Source organism: Megalobrama amblycephala, linkage group LG9, assembly GCF_018812025.1.
Source record: "Megalobrama amblycephala isolate DHTTF-2021 linkage group LG9, ASM1881202v1, whole genome shotgun sequence".
Lineage (NCBI taxonomy): Eukaryota > Metazoa > Chordata > Actinopteri > Cypriniformes > Xenocyprididae > Megalobrama > Megalobrama amblycephala.
In genome coordinates, this window is record NC_063052.1 from 39,441,794 (window position 1) to 39,463,342 (window position 21,549).

Sequence of the window (21,549 nt, forward strand, 5' to 3'; positions counted from 1 at the left end):
GAGTAACATTATAACATAATTTTCAACACACTCAAATGTATCCAATATGATAAACAGCTCTGTGTTACCCCACATACGCTTGACCAGAAGAAGCAGAAGCACAACTGTGGCATAATAAAAGTCCTGCTTCTCTCGAGCCACGTGTCGTTCTTGTTTCTCATTAACAATCACTCCAGCAGCCTCGTTTCTGCTCCTACAGCACTCTCATCCATCAATATGATCTCTGCCTGAGTCCCGTTGGATTCTTTTCCACCAGCTGTGAGGTGAAGACAACATCTCCCATGATTCTGCGCTCAATCTCGGCGTCTCTGTGTTTTGAACAGGCGACCTCTAGTGGCGAAACATTACATATTGTGCCTTTAATTGAATGCAGAAACACTGCAATTACTTTGGCAATACAAATGTATAATATTAGTCATGCCAATAAAGCACTAAAAACTAACTAACTGGATGGATGGATTTTGCTCATTGTGAAACTTTGGAAAGTGCTTTTTCATATGATTTGCTACAGAGTTTGAATGTTTAAAACGTTCTCCACACTGAGCGCAGTGGTACGGCTTCTCTCCAGTATGGCGTCGCTCATGTGATTTCAGGTGTGCAGACAGAGAGAAACTCTTTTCACAGTATGAGCACTTGAAAGGTCTTTCTCCAGTATGAATTATCTGGTGCCGTTTCAGCTGGCCACGTGTAACGAAGCTCTTCCCACACTCGCAACACACTTGATCTCTCACACCGGTGTGTATTTTCTCATGCAGTTTACAACTTTCCTGCACTGAAAAACTCTTGCCACAGAAGGAACACACATAAGGCCTCTCATTTGTATGGACTTTCAGGTGGCTTCTCAGATTTGATGATGAATTAAAATCTTTACCACAATGATCACAGATAAATGGCTTTTCTCCAGAGTGAATGTACAGATGACTTTTGAGACCGATTGCATCTTTGAAACTCTTCTCACATTGAGTACAGCGGTACGGCTTCTCTCCGGTGTGAACTCGCTCATGTGATTTCAGGTTTCCAGGCTGAGTGAAACTTTTGTCACAATATGAGCACTTGTAAGGTTTTTCTCCAGTATGAATGATTTGGTGTTGTTTCAGTTGCCCAACCGTAGTAAAGCTCTTCCCACACTTCAGGCACACATGATCTCTCACGTCACTGTGTATTTTCTGGTGCTGTTTACAACTGTCCCGCCTTGCAAAACTCCTTCCACAAACAGTACACAAGAAAGGCCTTTCGTCTGAATGAATTTTTAGGTGTTTGTTGAGATGTGACAATGAGCTAAATTTTTTATCACACTGATCACAGTCGAATGGCTTTTTTCCAGAGTGAATGGTCAGATGATTCCTGAGAGCCGATTTATGTCTGAAACTCTTTCCACACTGAGAGCAGGTGTGCAGCTTTTTCGAGTTACAATGTTCCTCCCCCGCTTCATTCAGTTCTTGTCTTTGCTCTTTCACTTCCATCCAATCTAAAATAAATATATCAAGTTTAAGTGAACCCTGATTTTTTAGCAGAAAGCAACAGAGATCAGGTATACATGGAAGCTTGTTTTCGTCACTAAATAAAAAATATAAGATATAATTGCGACTTTTTATCTCACAATTCTGACTTTTTTCTTAGAATTGCGTGATATAAACTCATAATTGTGTTATAAAGGCAGAATTGCAAGATATAGTCAGAATTGAGTTATAAAGTCAGAATTGTGAGATATAAAGTCAGAATTGCATTATAAAGTCAGAATTGTGAGATATAAAGTCAGAATTGTGAGATATAAAGTCAGAATTGTGAGTTATAAAATCAGAATTGTGAGATATAAATTCAGAATTGCGTTATAAAGTCAGAATTGTGAGATATAAAGTCATAATTGCATTATAAAGTCAGAATTGTGAGATATAAAGTCAGAATTGTGAGTTATAAAATCAGAATTGTGAGATATAAAGTCAGAATTGCATTATAAAGTCAGAATTGTGAGATATAAAATCAGAATTGTGAGATATAAAGTCAGAATTGCATTATAAAGTCAGAATTGCGAGTTATAAAGTCAGAATTGTGAGATATAAAGTCAGAATTGTGAGTTATAAAATCAGAATTGTGAGATATAAAGTCAGAATTGCGTTATAAAGTCAGAATTGTGAGATATAAAGTCATAATTGCAAGATATAAACTTGAAATTCTGACTTTTTTTCTCAGAATTGACTTTATATCTCACAATTCTGACTTTATATCTCACAATTCTGACTTTATATCTCACAATTCTGACTTTATATCTCACAATTCTGACTTTATAACGCAATTCTGACTTTATATCTCACAATTCTGACTTTATATCTCACAATTCTGACTTTATAACTCACAATTCTGACTTTATATCTCACAATTCTGACTTTATAATGCAATTCTGACTTTATATCTCACAATTCTGACTTTATATCTCACAATTCTGACTTTATAACTCACAATTCTGACTTTATATCTCACAATTCTGACTTTGCAACACACATTTGTGAGAATTGGACTCGCCATTGCGGGTTTATATCTCACAATTCTGAGAGAAGTAGTCAGAATTGTGAGATGTAAACTCGCAATTGTGAGAAAAAAAGTCAAAATTGTGAGATAAAAAGGCACAATTAGCTTTTTTATTTTTTATTTAGTGGCAGGAAAAAGCTGTCTGTGAGTATCAAGTATCAGATCTTTGATGTGCCAAAGGATTGCTCTGTCATTCTCGTCAACAATTAAATTGGGGAAGACAATTGCTATACAATGATTTTATCATTCAGATGCATTTTCTGTATCATTTACCATTCATATGTTTATTTCACAGACACAACATGTTTTGTTAACTAAAAGAATGGACACCAACCTGTTTGTTCCTCAGTATCCTCATGATTCGTTCTGGATGGTTCTGGATCACTCATGTCTTCAATCTCCACTTCAACAAATGCCATCTTTAACAGTCACACAGATTTCCGCTTTAATATCTGGAGTTTGTCCTTCTCTTGTAGGATGATGGGAATATTCCTAGTATTTATTGGTGATGCGTTGGGAGGGGCACCAGATCTGACAAATTCAAAAAGAAGTTATTGAATTAATTCTAGCATAAAACATCTCTATAGGAAGTTTGCTAATGTTGATGTAACCAAAGCTTTTATAAGCATGAAATGGCATAAGGTATATTCTTTAATTAATACATAAACTAATAAGACAAATATTAACAAACGTTACAATAAAGCATTTAGCAGAAGCTCTTTTCTAAATAGAGGAACATAAGAAATTTGTCACAGATTCTGATGTAGAAAGCTAGACTAGGAAACAAGCTATGGGTGAAATGCAAAAGATATTATTTTTTTAGAAACCCTTTTCTTGTTATAAAGATCCACTCTATACACAATTCTCTAATAAAGTAATTCTCTAGTAATTTACAGTAACGTTACGAACAATGTAACACTAAACATCAATAGAAAAGAAACACATTAAGCCATGAAATTAAATATTCTTTATCACAGAGAAGTTCACACTCACTCAAGAGACAAAATATTACACTCGAATAAATACTAAACCAGGACACATAAGGTGTTTCACTACATTAGTATGTAAACACTTCAGCACTCGCCTCATCTCTCGCGCTGCTCTCTGCGCATGCGCATCCTCTTATTCTTTTGGATTAGTATGGCAAACTCGAAAAACCTTTAGTGCATTGCTGCCACCTACTGGGCATATTTATTGTGCCAGTGCCACCAAAATTATGTTTAGTTAAGTATTGTGTATAACTCTGAGCTTTTAAGATACAACTTTCAGCATTAGTTAAACATTAACTGGGAAAAGTTAATACTGTACACACAACAAGATTTTGCACATTTGCTTGTAGACCCTATATAGTACTTTTATTTTTGTAGCAATGTTACATGTAAACAGAAAATTCACATGTGCATGTCCATTTATACACATTTCTTTGATGTATAGTATATAGTGAACAGAAAATTGCCACAAAATGACATCCAGGCAAGCTCCATATTTGTGCTACTGAACATGGTTGATTGGTAATATTGTGATTTAATTATATGGCAGATCATTTGCCAATTTAGCAGAATAAAAATATATATATTTACACGCACGTGCGCACACACACACACACACACACACACACACACACACACACACACAACATATTTTCTTTAAACATCTAATGAAATACACACACTTAAAGATATCATATAATCTATAGCAATCATTGTGTTATATTATCCTGGCAGTAAAGAGGACAGCTGAGTTTGGCATTTCACTTGGACTTTGCAGTGATACAAGTAAACATATTGGGCAGAGGTGCTCTTTAGTTGTCTCACATCCCCCAAAATTAATCAAAATTCATGAAAAATGCAACACCCTTTAGAAATCACTTTTTTTTTTGCCAAATTAGGTACATTTATTAAAGCTGTTAAACATGTTTAATCTAATGCAATAATGTGAGCACTTTAACAGCTCTGAAAGCCACTTTTTTGACAAAAGTCCGTAAATGTTATTGTATAGAACGTTTTCTAATATCTAATCTTGACTATTGGAATTGGTTAATTGTAAATGCCAGTAGGTTTTACATTGCAAATTAGTTTACACAAAAATGAAAACACTTGTGAAACACGAGGACTTTGCAAGCTAAAGCGGACAACTTGTGGCTTAACAATGAACTGCAATCGTCTGGTTTTCTTTGGCAGTACTAGATAGAGAAAAGTTGACAGGAATGATGCAGAAATCCATAAATGCTTTGGGTATATCTATACCTTTAACTGTAAACTGTATTTAATATGTATTTTGGATAATGTGGCAGTATGTGGCCTTATGTTTGGATTATGTATGTGGGTGTGCAAATGTATTGTAACGTACAATGTAAAGCGACCTTGAGCTACAGAAAGGTGCTATATAGCCTAAATAAAACTTCTCTTCTCTAAAGAGTATAGGACATCTTGTGAGTCTTTCATTACTGATCTAAATTCTCCTCTTCTCTAAGATCCTGACAGATGAAAGACTAACCCCAAAAGCAGGGTATAAGGGTTCAGTGAAAGTGGTCTGGACTCTGTGAAGGAGAGTCATTGTGTCAGAGACGCTGTAGAAGGACAGAGTTCCTGCTCTGTGATCCAGATACACTCCTATTCTAGAGGAGCGGAAAGCAGAGATTGAGACTTCTATATTATTATGTATGAAATGGACATTCTGTTGATAGCGGGACAGTCTCCACGACTTGTTATTAAACCCTAGTCTGCAGTCATTACTTCTTCCTTTACGACTAATTCCTTTGTAACAAACTGCTACAGACCAGTCGTCCCCACTGCACTCGACCTCCCAGTAACAGCGACCGTACAAACCCTCTCGACACAAGACATGGTAATATCCATCAAATCTCTCTGGATGATCAGGATATTTCTGGACTTCAACTGAATGTGTTGCTTTTCTGTTCTCTTCTGACAGGATGAGGTTTTCTTGTGCAGTGTTTGGGTCCAGTTGCAGTTGACAGAAATCTGATGAAGATGGTGAGAGAAATAGATATTCAAATAAAGTACTGCCATCCTTCTGTCACAGAGACGAACTCCGTGATTCCCTCCTCTGGCCATCAGAGGACGCATTCACCCAAATACTGACACACACATGTTCGTTTTTGTGAATTGTGAGGACATTTCATAGGCGTAATGGTTTTTATACTGTACAAACTGTATTTTTTATCACCCTACGCTACCCCTACCCCTAAACCTACCCATCACAGGAAACTGTGCACACTTTTACTTTCTCACAAAAACTCATTCTGTATGATTTATAAGCCTTTTGAAAAGTGGGGACATGGGTAATGTCCTCATAAGTCACCCTCTTTTTGTAATACCTATGTCATACCCATGTCATTATACACATTTGTGTCCTGATATGTCACATAAACGCGCACACACACACACACACATCCACTCACACACTACATTTCCCATCAGCCCCGTACCTTGGCACTAATCACCACACCCAGCGCATTAACTGGACTATATAAGCTGCTCTCAACCTCACAGTCATTGTGAGGTCTTGTATTACTACGGTTTGCATTTCTGAGCGTTCTTTATTGTGTTTGCCTGCCGGTTATTGACCCAGTCTGTTACCCGTTTACAATTCTCTGCTGCCTGCCCTTTGGACTATTTACCTTGTCTTGGACTTGTGATTGATATCTGCCTGCCCTGACTTATTGCCTGTTCTACGACCACGATTTTGTCTATTCCCTACTGTACCTGTCTGCCACTGTTTGACCCTTGCCTGTTTGACTACAAGATCTGTTTAATAAAGCCTGCTTATGGATCCCACTTCGTGTGACGACTCGTTACACCTTCCTTTCCCCTAACAATGTCACATTTTAATAGTTATTGATAACAATAAGCAGATAAATTATTTACTATTTCTTTCAACAAATATAGAAATGGTTAATAAATAATATTATTAACTATCATTCAGCAATTGTGTGAGAGAACAACATATAAAAATAAAACAACTTACAGTGCAAAAATTCATTTGGAGATTCAGGTTTTGGAGACTCTGAAACATGGACATTTGACACTAAAGACGAGGTAAGAAACAATGCTTAAATGTAATATAAAATGTAATGAATGACAAAACTACTATTTTTAATACTGATTAAAAAATTCAGACCTTCTCGAGATATTTTAGCTGTTTGCTGTTGACAGACGTCCTCCAAAACCTTCTTAAACGCTGAGATTGAAATGTCTTTAAAAGACAGATGAGTGTGTTGAGTGAAGCTGGGAACGTCTTCAAATGAGGGTAAAACACACACAGACTGACAGCTCTGAAATGAGACAAAGAGTTCAAACATGATTTGTGAAACATGAGACACTTTTTCCATTCAATGAGAGAGAAAAGCATGTATCTATGGTGATATGTTGTGATGCGGAAGGGTCACTCACACATATAATAAAAAAAAACCTTTCATTACCTTCAGACACTGGATCTGATCATCAGTAATCAGAAGTTTCTCAATCTCTGCTTGTCTTTTTCTGAGTTCTGTCAGCTCTTGATCCAGATGTTTGTGAAGTTTCTCTGCTCGATCTATCTCAGTCTTCTCCTGAGCTCTGATCTGCTCTTTAATCTCAGAGCGTTTCTTCTCAAGAGAGCAGATGAGCTCAGTGAAGACCTTCTCAATGTCCTCCATGGTCTCTAGAGCTGAACTCTGTCAGAGACACAAAGATCTGATCACACACAGCAACAACAGCTTAAATAATACATTCATGTGACCATTTCCATTATCACAGATGTTGTTCAAATCCAAAGTGATTATGCTTTCAGTCTAATGAAAATGTTGCCTATTTAAAACATTAAAACATATATCTGTTGTATTTGTGATTTAACCAGTCATCTGGTCTTCATACTGATACTCACTTTAAAAGACTTCACAGCTTCTCTGAGTTCCCGCTGACCTCTCTCTCGCTCCTGGATCAGCTTCTGACACGCCACCTTTATCTCCTTCAACTCTTTCTGAGGATGTTAACATAAAAAATTAATATGTAATAGAAAAATTGCTGCAAGCAGCAAAAATCAGTTCCACAAAAATGCACACTTTTGTTTATGCAAAATAAAATAAAATTTAATATCATCTGTATATCTTGTCCAAGTAGTAGATTGGATAAAAAGTTAACCATATAAAACTATAAATTAAAGGTGAACATGAATATAAGCATTTACCTTTTGATTTGTCCATTCAGATTCCAGAGAAACCAAACGGTGGCCGTTATGATTGTCAATCATACACAAGTAACAAATGCACTGATGATCATCCCGGCAGTAAAACTCAATAAGTTTCCCATGACTGAGGCAGATGTTCTCCTGAATGTTTCTGGAAGCTTGGACTAGTTTGTGCTTCATAAACGCAGGAGATTCATAGTGAAGCTGCAGGTGAGTTTGACAGAAGGAGGCCAAGCACTGCAGACAGGACTTTACAGCTCTGTTCTTCTCTGTAGTGCAAACATCACACTCCACAGCAGCCGTTTGTAGGGACGTCTTCTGCAGCGTCTCCATCATCTCAGCTATCAGAGTGTTCTTCTTCAGTAGAGGTCTCTGACTGAAGCTCTCTCTGCATTGGGGACAGCGGTACGGCGGCCCCTGCTCCTTCTGGCCCCAGCAGTCAGTAATACAGCTCATACAGTAACTGTGTCCACAGGGAATCGTCACCGGCTCCTTCAGAGGATCCAAACAGACTGAACAGCTGAACTGATCCTCATACTGACTCACTGCAGATTCAGACATTTCTGAAGGAGTAGCCTATAAATACACATGTAAATCATTAATGAAAGAATCTACAAAATGCTTACAGTTTTGTGTATTAATAAAGAATCCTAAACTCTTCATCTGTAACCAGAAGAATAAACATAATACATCTACATTAACATATAATTAATATCAAACACATACAGTAATATCTGAATGTTCATTTGTCAATGCAAGCATAAAGACATTAAACCTTTAGTTAGGGATATTATGTTTTTACCTGCTTTGACAGAATAACAGGTCAAATATTCCCTCCTTTACAGCTTTAACCAAACTAGAAGAGTGTGGCTCCTTAAGCAGAGGCTTGTGTAGGGAAATAGGTTTCGTTTCTCCTGAATCCACAAACTTCCTGGTTTTCAGTGTGCAGATGAGAGAGAGAGAGAGAGAGAGAGAGAGAGAGAGAGAGAGAGAGAGAGAGAGAGAACATTGTTTAAGCTGTGACTTTGCAGTTTTGATGCTTTGTACTTGGCTTAAAATCATGCCATATCTATTAACACCAATAATCAGATGAATGGTGTGTAACATACAGAAAATGTGTTTGTTTGTTTTAACAGCTTTTAACACACTTCAATCTGTGTGTGAAATGATTAAATCATTGATGATTTCGTTTTTGTTGTAGAATGTCATTGGCATCAAACCTTTCAGAAATAATTTCATGTTTCATGTTTTTCCAATCTTATAGAGCCCTACATCTCAGCTAGGTCTTTAAGATCGTCAAATCAACTGTTGTTAGTTACTCCTCAGTCCAAAAAGAAGTCAAAAGGTGATTGTGCTTTCTCAGTAGCAGGCCCTAAACTGTGGAACAATCTCCCTCTTTATATTCGACAAGCTCCATCAGTGGAGGGCTTTAGGTCCCAGCTGAAGACTTATCTGTTTAGCTTGGCTTTTTAAGTAGTTTCTGTTTAATTTTTGTACTTGTAAATTTGTATGTCTACTGTGTTTTTATTACACACTGTGAAGCACTTTGGGCAACGAAGTTGTGTATAAATGTGCTATATAAATAAATTGAAGTTGAAGTTGAAGTTTTAATAAAGGTGACGCTTCCTTTTTAAATTTAGCTCCTGTGGAGAAAAACAACAATCACAGACAATTTCACATTGATCATGAATTCTAGAGACAGACAAAATATTTTCTAAAACACACAATTTTATCAAATGATCATTAGAATGTTATTAACACAAAATGCATAATTTGATTTGCTCTTTATTTTATCATAATTACACATTAGACTATTAATTATACATTAAAGGTGCCCTAGATTCAAAAATTGAATTTACCTTGGCATAGTTAAATAACAGGAGTTTAGTACATGGAAATGACATACAGTGAGTCTCAAACTCCATTGTTTCCTCCTTCTTATATAAATCTCATTTGTTTAAAAGACCTCCGAAGAACAGGCAAATCTCAACATAACACCGACTGTTACGTAACAGTCGGGGTGTACGCCCCCAATATTTGCATATGCCAGCCCATGATTGAGGCATTAGACAAGGGCAGAATGTCTGGATGTGCACAGCTGAATCATCAGACTAGGTAAGCTAGCAAGGACAATAGCAAAAAAATGGCAGATGGAGCAATAATAAATGACATGATTCATGATAACATGATATTTTTAGTGATATTTGTAAATTGTCTTTCTAAATGTTTCGTTAGCATGTTGCTAATGTACTGTTAAATGTGGTTAAAGTTACCATCGTTTCTTACTGTATTCATGGAGACAAGAGCCGTCGCTATTTTCATTTTTAAACACTTGCAGTCTGTATAATTCATAAACACAACTTCATTCTTTATAAATCTCTCCAACAGTGTAGCATTAGCCGTTAGCCACGGAGCACTATCAAACTCATTCAGAATCAATGTAAACATCAAAATAAACACTGTACTCACGCAATTAGACATGCTGCATGACGAACACTTTGTAAAGATCCATTTTGAGGGTTATATTAGCTGTGTGAACTTTTTTTATGTTGTTTAAGTCAAGAGCGAGCTCCGGGGGCGGGGAGCGTGAGCATTTAAAGGGGCCGCAGCCTGAATCGGCGCATATTTAATGATGCCCCAAAATAGGCAGTTAAAAAAATTAATTAAAAAAAATCTATGGGGTATTTTGAGCTGAAACTTCACAGACACATTCAGGGGACACCTTAGACTTATATTACATCTTTTAAAAAAAAGTTCTAGGGCACCTTTAAACCAAAGAAAAGCAAATATAAAGATGAATCTTTTAAAGAAACATTGCTATGTTCTGGTGAAAGATGAAGATCGCATTTAAAAAAAAAAAAAAAATGTGAGTCTTTAAAAGATTTTTGCCAATCAATCAAAATCAGACCTCATCCTGAAGTCAACTCAGTTGTAAAGAATTGTAAAGAAACTGTTTGTAAAGAAAGAATATCCTACCGGCCGGTAGAAACACAACAGAACAAAATATCATCTGCATTTAATACATGAAATATAACATAATTAGCCTGGGTGCCAGCCCGAACCCCGCCCACAACATTTTTTGGACGGGAAGTTCGGTCTGGACTCGATCCATTGTGGAGTAATTATGCTCGGCTCCCAGAAGGCCGAGCCAATCAAATTGCCAGGGCGGGCTTTAATCGATGATGGACAGGCTATCTGCGGTTACGTAACCACCCACGTCATCAAAGAGCGCTTGGGTTGAATTGGTTTTCACCAACGATGACTGCAGCTGGAGAAGTAAGATGTTTAGATTCCGCTATCACGTCTGTAATAAAAGAAATCGACAGCGCATTAATTTTAAAAGACGAACAAAGAACCGTAGGCATTTGTCAATGGGAAAGATGTGTTTGCCGTCCTTCCAACGGGATTCGGCATACGTCACTTACTGCGTTGCTCTGATTGGTTGTAGGTCTATCCAATTGAGTGCAGAGGTTTTTTTTTACTGGTTCGGTTAAGACACGCCCCTTAATTCAAGTGCAATGGAGCAGTATCAGACCAGTATTCAGACTCACATTCTGCCTAGAATATGAGTATGACGAAGTCAGGCTATAACATAATAGGTGTGATGATGTAAAACAATTATTTCATCAACACCTCACTGTAAACCAATCTGGTCTCATGACGAAAACGTACCTGTGGGCACGTTTTCGCGAGTCGCGAAATACGTACCAATGAGTACATATCGCTGCAGTTTCGCTCTGCTGTAAACATTTTGGGACCACAGCCGATTATTTTCCAAACTAACCCTGACACCTTGTGGCTTGATGATGAACTGTAACTGTAAGAAACCTTGCTGGAGATGAACACTTTCAGAAGCCAAGATTGCAGAATACACAAAATCAAAATCATTGCAGCATCAGATTTTGTATCATCTGATAATTAACTGTATTTATTTACTATATGCATCTCAAGAGTGTCTTATGGGTGTTTTATATTGATTAATGGTGTTTAAGAAATGTTGTGCTTTTTGTTCATCCAAACTACAAATTACATTTTAATTACAATATATTGGCCTACATGTTTCAGAAGTTTAGCAATTGAATCTGAAATTCGATCAATACATTTTTTTCAGGTCTGTCTGAATTCTCTTCTTCTCTATGATCCTGACAGATGAACCATCTAAAACCCCAAAAGCAGGGTATAAGGGTTCAGTGAAAGTGGTCTGGACTCTGTGAAGGAGAGTCATTGTGTCAGAGACGCTGTAGAAGGACAGAGTTCCTGCTCTGTGATCCAGATACACTCCTATTCTAGAGGAGCAGACAGCAGGAATTGAGACATGCTTATTATTATGTATGAAATTGACATTCTGATGATAGCGGGACAATCTCCAGGATTTTATGTTGAAGCCAAGTCTGCAGTCATTACTGTCTCCTTTACGTCCAATTCCCTTGTAACAAACTGATACAATCCAAACATTCCCACTGCACTCGACCTCCCAGTAACAGCGACCGTACAAACCCTCTCGGCACAAGACATTCCAATATCCATCAAATCGCTCTGGGTGATCAGGATATTCCTGAACTTCAACTGAATGTGTTGCTTTTCTGTTTTCTTCTGACAGTTTGAGGTTTTTGTGTGCTGTGTTTGGATCCAGTTGCAGTTGACAGAAATCTGAGAAGGATGGATGCACACAAACAACATTATAAACTATATAATTATTATATTCTTTGTATTTCACTTGGCTGATTTTTATCAGTTAACAAGTACAGTAGACCTATTTGTGTTTGTGAAAAATGGCTCAGCTTACATTGCCAAAATGTATTTGGAGTCTTTGGTTCTGGAGTCTGTGCAACATGAACATTTGACACTGAAAACAAGAAACACAAATGTAAAGTCAATATTTAGGTGTAATCCTATATAGCATTAGGCCCTATTTTAATGATCTAAGCACATGGTGCAGGTGCACTTAGGGCGTGTCTGAATCCACTTTTGCTAGTTTAACAACGGAAAAAATGGTCTGCGCCAGGCGCATGGTCTAAAAGGGTTGTATCTAGTCTCTTAATGAGTCATGGGTGTGTTTTGGGCAAAACATGGAATAAACCAATTAAAGTGTTATCTCCCATTCCCTTTAAAAGCTTGGCGGATTGCTATTTACATGGTGGAATTTGCCAGCGAAAAGATTGAAACGCTTCTACAGAGAGGAATCCTTTTATTTTTAAAGGTGCCATTGAACGTTTTTTTACAAGATGTAATATAAGTCTAAGGTGTCCCCTGAATGTGTCTGTGAAGTTTCAGCTCAAAATACCCCATAGATTTTTTTAATTCATTTTTTTAACTGCCTATTTTGAGGCATAATTAGAAATTATTCGGATTCAGGCTGCTGCCCCTTTAAATTGCGCGCTCTCCGCCCCCTCCCGAGCTCTCGACTCTATCACTGCACAAAAAAAGTTCACACAGCTAATATAACCCTCAAAATGGATCTTTACAAAGTGTTCGTCATGCAGCATGTCTAATTGCGTGAGTACAGTGTTTATTTTGATGTTTACATTGATTCTGAATGAGTTTGATAGTGCTCTGTGGCTAAAGCTAACATTACACACTGTTGGAGAGATTTATAAAGAATGAAGTTGTGTTTATGAATTATACAGACTGCAAGTGTTTAAAAATGAAAATAGCGACGACTCTCTTGTCTCCGTGAATACATTAATAAATGATGGTAACTTTAAACACATTTAACAGTACATTAGCAACATGCTAACGAAACATTTAGAAAGACACTTTATAAATATCACTAAAAATATCATGTTATCATGAATCATGTCAGTTATTATTGCTCCATCTGCCATTTTTCACTGTTGTCCTTGCTTGCTTACCTAGTCTGATGATTCAGCTGTGCACAGATCCAGACATTCTGGCCTTGTGTAATGCCTTGAACATGGGCTGGCATATGCAAATATTGGGGGCGTACATATTAATGATCCCGACTGTTACGTAACAGTCGGTGTTATGTTGAGATTCTCCTGTTCTTCGGAAGTCTTTTAAACAAATGAGATTTATATAAGAAGGAGGAAACAATGGAGTTTGAGACTCACTGTATGTCATTTCCATGTACTGAACTCTTGTTATTCAACTATGCTGAGGTAAATTCAATTTTCAATTCGATGGCACCTTTAATATTTGGCATGTTTGTGTGCTGCTGCATGTCCCTGTGTGTAATGTAAGATTGAAAATATCTAAAGATATTTTAAAATAAATAAAACATTTGCTTTACTGTTTCAACACCCTCTCTCTTGCTACAAGGGCCATTTGGAAGGCACAAATGTGTTGATAGTGATGAAGGCCTGTAGGCCAAGATGTGTGTACATTGGGGGTCAACAAATGGTCACACCTTTAGTACAGTGGGGGAAGATTCAATCTTCTGATTGGTCAGTTTGAATGTCTCACATTTGGGTTTCAGTCACATGGTCAAGGAAGGGATAAAAGAAGATTGTAACTGTTGCTCTGTCTCTTTGATTCTTGGCTTTTCTTGGGCACTCTCTGGCCCTCTCTCCCTCTCTCTGCCTTTCTCTTTCTCTCTCTCTATCTCTCAGGTAAGTTTTTCATACATGCTGGGTATGATTAATAGTATATCATCTTATCATCTCATACATCTATTTTGTAATGATTTTAAGTGTAACCATAATCAGATATTGTCATTAAACCCTTTCAATTACAAATGATGTACTAACTTGTTTTGATATTTAGTATTAACATTAATGTGCTCCCTATTGCAATACAATATTGTCACACTATAGCAACGCTCTCCCACATATTTTGCTATTATAACTGCGCTTATTTCCATTGTTGGTATAAGTTGCAGTGGGTGGTAATAGACAAGAAATGTACAGTTTTCTACCATCTTGCTGATAACGTTTCTTTAGTCATCCGGTGACCCTATAGCCTGAACCCTGTAGGAGGTCCACCCTTACAGTAACAAGCAGAGGGTACGCACGTTGTGCACCCGCCTATAGGTGCATATTACTAACACGCCCCTTAAATAACAAAAAGAATACTGCACCATTGACTTTAGACCAGGTTTCAGTTGGTCAATGACACGGTAGTTTTCAGTTGGCTCAAAATAGCAAAACAGCAACAATGTGCCTGAACACACCTGGTTTTCAGACCAGAACGCCCATGGGCGAACAGATGGGCTCGAGTGCATTTTCTATTTAAACAACGTGGGCACTGGACGTGAAAATGATAACTGCATTGGGCTGAAACTAGCAAAAAACACTTGCATCGCGCCTGATGCATTATGCCGTGTGTATGATAGGGCCCTATATATTCAGAGAAAAGCATTCAGACCTTCTTTGGATATTCTGGCTGTTTGTTGTTGACAGGCATCCTCCAAAACCTCCTTAAACGCTGAGATTGAAATGTCTTTAAAAGACAGATGAGTGTGTTGAGTGAAGCTGGGAATGTCTTCAAATGAAGGTAAAACACACACAGACTGACACCCCTGAAAGGAGAATAATAATTCAGACTTAGTTTGTGAGATCTTTTCCAAAAAATCTTCAACAATCATAGCACATTAGTTTAATTTTTTTTAGATTGACAACATTTTTGCATCATTACCTTCAGACACTGGATCTGATCATCAGTAATCAGAAGTTTCTCAATCTCTGCTTGTCTTTTTCTGAGTTCTGTCAGCTCTTGATCCAGATGTTTGTGAAGTTCCTCTGCTCGATCTATCTCAGTCTTCTCCTGAGCTCTGATCTGCTCTTTAATCTCAGAGCGTTTCTTCTCAAGAGAGCAGATGAGCTCAGTGAAGACCTTCTCAATGTCCTCCATGGTCTCTAGAGCTGAACTCTGTCGGAGACACAAAGATCTGATCAAGAAGATCATTGTGACTCAAAATAAGACAGTAAATAAGTGGCTGTCAAGCTCCAAAATGTACAGAAGTCTCAATAAGAACACTGTGAATTGTATGTCATGATTCTTAAATAATTTTTTTTGGAGCTCAAAACCCATTGGTCATCATTCACTTTTATTCATTTTAAAAGATCTACTTTATTTACATGTCACAAAAAGCTTTGAAACTAAAGTAAAAAAAAAAAAAAAAACATACTTTAAGCAGCTTCACAGCTTCACTAATTTCCCGCTGACCTCTCTCTCGCTCCTGGATCAGCTTCTGACACGACACCTTTATCTCCTTTAACTCTTTCTGAAGATGTTAACATAAAATAAATAAATAAAACAATAGGCAAGAATAGACACTGGTAAATGGGTGTAACAAGGTGAACCAAAATTACAGCCTATAAATACAGTATATGCAATATAATAATAATAATATTAAAACAGTTTATGCATGTTTTTATTATTGTTGACATTACCTTTTTACTAGTCCATTCTGAATCCACAGACACTGTGTTGTGGTCATTATGATTATTAATACACAAACAACAAATGCACTGATGATCATCCCGGCAGTAAATCTCCAGAAGTTTCCCATGACTGAGGCAGATGTTCTCCTGAATGTTTCTGGAAGCTTGGACTAGTTTGTGCTTCATAAACGCAGGAGATTCATAGTGAAGCTGCAGGTGAGTTTGACAGAAGGAGGCCAAGCACTGCAGACAGGACTTTACAGCTCTGTTCTTCTCTGTAGTGCAAACATCACACTCCACAGCAGCCGTTTGTAGGGACGTCTTCTGCAGCGTCTCCATCATCTCAGCTATCAGAGTGTTCTTCTTCAGTAGAGGTCTCTGACTGAAGCTCTCTCTGCATTGGGGACAGCGGTACGGCGGCCCCTGCTCCTTCTGGCCCCAGCAGTCAGTAATACAGCTCATACAGTAACTGTGTCCACAGGGAATCGTCACCGGCTCCTTCAGAGGATCCAAACAGACTGGACAGCTGAACTGATCCGCATACTGACTCACTGCAGACTCGGCCATTTCTTTGTAGTGTTCAAAGATGAACAGATTCTCAGTCTCTGTCTGTAATAAGGGCTGTTTTGCCAAGAAAAGCAAAGTTATCTGACAAATGCTTGAGTGAACGTATGAATACTGTAAAGATTTTACAAAGTCCAAGTATCTAAGCAAAAAAATTGTTTGAGAGAAGCCTGTTCACAATGTCAATCACAATGATTCAATTTTTTTAACTGAAGAAAAATTGTTCTGATCAACTGCAGCCTGGGTCCGTGTACGTTTTGATAGTTTGTTTTCCAATTTGAAATGAAATACGCAGAAACGAGAAAACGGTCGTTTCCCGTTTTTTCGTTTGTTTAAAAAAAACGGAAAAAGGAGATTTTGACTCGATTTTCGTTTTTTTCGGGTCACGGGTAGAAAACGGAAACACGACTTCAAAACTCGTTTTCCACATGTGGGCGGTCATTACACGCCCCTTTCAGCCGATTGGTCAATCAAATCTGAGCCAGTGACGTCATCTTCAGTTCGTTCAACAAAATAACAGTCCTCTGCCGCTATATCAGTAGATGTCATAAATCGGCTTTCTTCTGTGCAACCTAACGCGTATTTCACAGAAATATGTTTGCACAGATAAAAAAAGTTTTAAAAAACCTACAGTAAATTTAATTAAGTCTGTTTTTAAGCTGTCATTGTGTTTTTAAAATGTAAATTCTCTACATCTGTTACCAAGCGCATGACATCCTTTGGGCTACTACCACCGATCATAGGCTATACATAATGATAGACTATTCTCTATTATAGATCAGTGGCTACTGCACTCATTTTTTTTTTTCTTATTTTAATGTTTTGTTTTATACATTTAAATTCAGTCATTTAGCAGACGTATTCCTTGCAGTAGACTATGCAGTCATATTAGAAAATAGGCTATCCACTAGGTGGCAACACCTAATAACGGTATCACCATCGAGGAGCTTTTTAGTTTTCCTTACTTATAAATGGCCATGCAGATTTTATCTCTTAAATTAAACACTTTTATGAACACAGTGAACATTATTATATGTCACAGTTTACTTGCTATCCTCACTTTTTCTGTCTTTCCTTCGCTTTTGAATGAATTAGCTATAAATGGCCCTGAACATTTTACTTTCAATTCCGATTTAACGGCAATTGGCGATTCTGCGTCAATTGCTTCAGTGGACAACAGCAAAACAAAAACTCTCGTATATTAAACATAGAAGTTTTATTATCTTTGTAATTATTTTATTATCTTTTATTATCTTTGTAATTATTTTATTTTGTAAATATTCGTGGCTTAAACAGCGGAAAAATTTACTGTATGCAGTTCTGTGGATGTTTTGAAAAACTTAAACTAAACGAAAATTATTGTTGCCTTGTCAATATAATTTCTGTTTTTTCCCCCTGACTTTCAACTGACGCGATCATCGTTTCATTAACCGACAATATCTATATTAAATTAGAATTAAACGAAATTTGATAAATGTCTGTGAATCATTAAAAATCCCAGGGGTTTAGTTTTAGCCTATGAACAAATAGCAGAATAAACAACAGAACATGAGGATTCATCATCATCATGCACCTGCCGCGCTTCTGTGAACGGAGAAAAAAGGAATCAATTATACAAAAGGAATAAATAGCCTATGTCTATATGAGTGTCGGTTCATTTTTGAGAAGTTCACAGAAAGGAAAACGAGACGGCAGAAAATTTCTTTGTTTATTTTACGAGCAATGTTTTGTTTTTATTGTGAGTGTACAAAAATAATAGGCCTATTTAACCCTTCACAGATTCGAATGGTGTTACATATATTTGACCATACATGTCTGAGTATTTTAAGTTGTTTCCGCTTTTATAAGAAAATTCAAGTGAATGCGTCGGCGCCTCACGCGCACACACATCAGTTTTAGTAACTTGACATCACAAACTGTCAAAATAACATAGCCTACATTCAACCAAATATAAAAAGCTATACTGCTCATTTTAAGTCTGTGTATAGGCTACAATAAAAGCGTCCAAATAATAAATAGCTATAGTTTAGCCTCCAAATCGTGAATATTGAAACATTTGGATTTGTGTCAAATTAGAGAGGTAGTATAACGCCGGTTTCTGTTTCAGTTCAGATTTAAATTAATTCGTTTTGGCTTAACATTTATATATTATTTTTGTCATAACTAAAATAGCTATGTAGCTGTAATTTTGATCTTTAATGTTTGATCTTTACATATTCCCTCAATCTTTTAACCAAAGGGTTATTAACATTAGCCTATATTCAGCAGGCAATGTTAGGCTATATAAAATAAATAGAGAGATGAGCTATTGTTCGTTTTTCAAAACTGCTTACACTACTTATTTATTGTGATTTATTCTATTTATTCAAAATAGAATAAAATAAAAACTAGTTTTTTTTTTGTTTTTGTTCCTCTGTGTGGGTAGCGCAGTTTCACCATACATATTAAACTACAAACAGCATTACAACAGTCTGTGTGCTGATTATGTTAACATTTCTAAAATAAATATTCTGAAATAAATATTTCTGTGAAATATGCGTTAGGTTGCACAGAAGAAAGCCGATTTATGACATCTACTGATATAGCAGGAGAGGACTGTTATTTTGTTGAACGAACTGAAGATGACGTCACTGGCTCAGATTTGATTGACCAATCGGCTGAAAGGGGCGTGTAATGACCGCCCACATGTGGAAAACAATTTAATTAAGTCTGTTTTTAAGCTGTCATTGTGTTTTTAAAATGTAAAATGTAAATGCCTCTACATCTGTTAAGCGCATGACATCCTTTGGGCTACTACCACCGATCAATAGGCTATACATAATGACCATTCTCTATTATAGATCAGTGGCTACTGCACTCATTTTTTTTTTTTTTTTTTCTTATTTTAATGTTTTGTTTACATTTTATACATTTAAATTCAGTCATTTAGCAGACGCATTCCTTGCAGTAGACTATGCAGTCATATTAGAAAATAGGCTATCCACTAGGTGGCAACACCTATTAACGGTATCACCATCGATCGGGGGGCTTTTTAGTTTAGTTTAGTTTTAGCCTACATGAACAAATAGCAGAATAAACATGAGGTTTATTCTTCATCGCGCACCTGCAGCGCTTCTGTGAATGGAGAACAAAGGATTCAATTATATAAAAGGAATAAATAGGCTATGTTTATGCGCGAAATTTATTTCACTTAAGTAATTAACATATTACCAAAATGAAAGGGGAAAAAATGCGACAATATGAGTGTCGGTTCATTTTTGAGAAGTTCACAGAAAGGAAACCGAGCAATGTTTTGTTTTTATTGTGAGTGTACAAAAATAATAGGCCTATTTAACCCTTCACAGATTCGAATGGTGTTACACAGGCTATATTTGACCATAAATGTCTGAGTATTTTAAGTTGTTTCCGTTTTTAGGATAAGAAAATTCAAGTGAACGCGTCGGCGCATCACGCGCAACATCAGTTTTAGTAACTTGACATCACAGCCTGTAACTGTCAAAATAACATACATTCAACCAAATATATAAAAAGTTATACTGCTTATTTTAAGTAGTCTGTGTAGGCTACAATAAAAGCGTTTAAATAATAAAAATAGTTTAGCCTCCAAATCGTGAATATTGAAACATTTGGATTTGTGTCAAAGTAGTTATAACGCCGGTTTCTGTTTCAGTTCATTTATATATTATTTTTGTCATAACTAAAATAGCTATGTAGCTGTAATTTTGATCTTTAATGTTTTATCTTTACATATTCCCTCAATCTTTTAACCAAAGGGTTATTAACATTAGCCTATATTCAGTAGGCAATGTTAGGCTATATAAAATAAATAAATAAAGAGAGATGAGCTATTGTTCGTTTTTCAAAATTGCCTACACTACTTATTTATTGTGATTTAGGCCTATTCTATTTATTCAAAATAGAATAAAATAAAAACTGTAGTGTTTTGTTTTTTGTTTTCTTTTTAAATCTGTGCTTTTCATCCGCTCCTCTGTGTGGGTAGTGCAGTTTCACTATGCATAACTACAAACAGCATTACAACAGTCTGTGTGCTGATTAACATTTCTGAAATAAATATTTCTGTGAAATACGCGTTAGGTTGCACAGAAGAAAGCCGATTTATGACATCTACTGATATAGCGGCAGAGGACTGTTACTTTGTTGAACGAACTGAAGATGACGTCACTGGCTCAGATTTGATTGACCAATCGGCTGAAAGGGGCGTGTAATGACCGCCCACATGTGGAAAACGAGTTTTGAAGTCGTGTTTCCGTTTTCTATCCGTGACCCGAAAAAAACGAAAATTGAGTCAAAATCTCGTTTTTCCGTTTTTTTTTAACAAACGAAAAAACTGGAAACGACCGTTTTCTCGTTTCTGCGTATTTCATTTCAAATTGGAAAACAAACTATCAAAACATACACGGACCGGTATGTAATGGAGTAGTTTAAATAGCACTACTTGCGTTTTTATTAGGTAACAAAATATAAAAGTAATCGTTTAGCAGAGACGTACAAAGCAAAGTTTTGTTTCACTAGTTCTGTTACAAGTTACAGGAGTAAATACACACACACACACAAATACATAATTGCACGCGATTTCTTTTTAAAAGCAGACAACATGATAAAGTCATGATCGTGTGAAGTCCTTACCTCGACAGAATTACAACTCAAATATGATTTACAGTTTATCCCAAAGAACAGCGGTGTGGATCAGGATGAATCACTTGTGTACTAGTGGAGAAATAAGTTTCGTTTCTCCTGAATTCAGATACTTCCTGATTCTTATGGAATTACATTTGATCCAAAAATAATGAACGTAACTTTTCAAAAAAACTAATAAAAATATAAATTGAAACTGAATAAAATGTTTTTGAAACTTAAAAAAATAAATCGCAGGCAAAATGTTTGACTTTGTTTTTAATACACTGCATGT

The 21,549-nt window shown here is 36.6% G+C and overlaps 3 protein-coding genes across 4 annotated transcripts; all 3 read right to left on the reverse strand.

The window, feature by feature from the left end:
- LOC125275876 (gastrula zinc finger protein XlCGF8.2DB-like) lies at positions 1-3,489 on the reverse strand. Its single transcript, XM_048203183.1, has 2 exons — positions 2,861-3,489; positions 1-1,468 (listed from the first exon to the last, which is right to left on the reverse strand). Exons 1-2 carry the CDS (start codon positions 2,943-2,945, stop codon positions 432-434), a joined length of 1,122 nt encoding a protein of 373 aa, XP_048059140.1. The 5' UTR covers positions 2,946-3,489; the 3' UTR covers positions 1-431.
- Positions 3,490-4,394: 905 nt separating this feature from the next.
- LOC125275873 (E3 ubiquitin/ISG15 ligase TRIM25-like) lies at positions 4,395-8,642 on the reverse strand. 2 transcript variants are annotated; one of them, XM_048203180.1, is made up of 7 exons: positions 8,516-8,642; positions 7,714-8,289; positions 7,411-7,506; positions 6,968-7,201; positions 6,667-6,820; positions 6,514-6,552; positions 4,395-5,507 (listed from the first exon to the last, which is right to left on the reverse strand). In XM_048203180.1, exons 2-7 carry the CDS (start codon positions 8,272-8,274, stop codon positions 4,978-4,980), a joined length of 1,614 nt encoding a protein of 537 aa, XP_048059137.1. In that variant the 5' UTR covers positions 8,275-8,289; positions 8,516-8,642; the 3' UTR covers positions 4,395-4,977. The 2 variants fall into 2 exon arrangements, with proteins under 2 accessions (XP_048059137.1, XP_048059136.1); XM_048203179.1 differs by having other exon boundaries at positions 6,514-6,573.
- A 2,601-nt stretch (positions 8,643-11,243) lies between these two features.
- On the reverse strand, positions 11,244-21,371 carry LOC125275867 (E3 ubiquitin/ISG15 ligase TRIM25-like). Its single transcript, XM_048203173.1, has 7 exons — positions 21,267-21,371; positions 16,065-16,676; positions 15,800-15,895; positions 15,307-15,540; positions 15,037-15,190; positions 12,500-12,559; positions 11,244-12,363 (listed from the first exon to the last, which is right to left on the reverse strand). Exons 2-7 carry the CDS (start codon positions 16,620-16,622, stop codon positions 11,807-11,809), a joined length of 1,659 nt encoding a protein of 552 aa, XP_048059130.1. The 5' UTR covers positions 16,623-16,676; positions 21,267-21,371; the 3' UTR covers positions 11,244-11,806.
- Between the last annotated feature and the right edge of the window lie 178 nt (positions 21,372-21,549).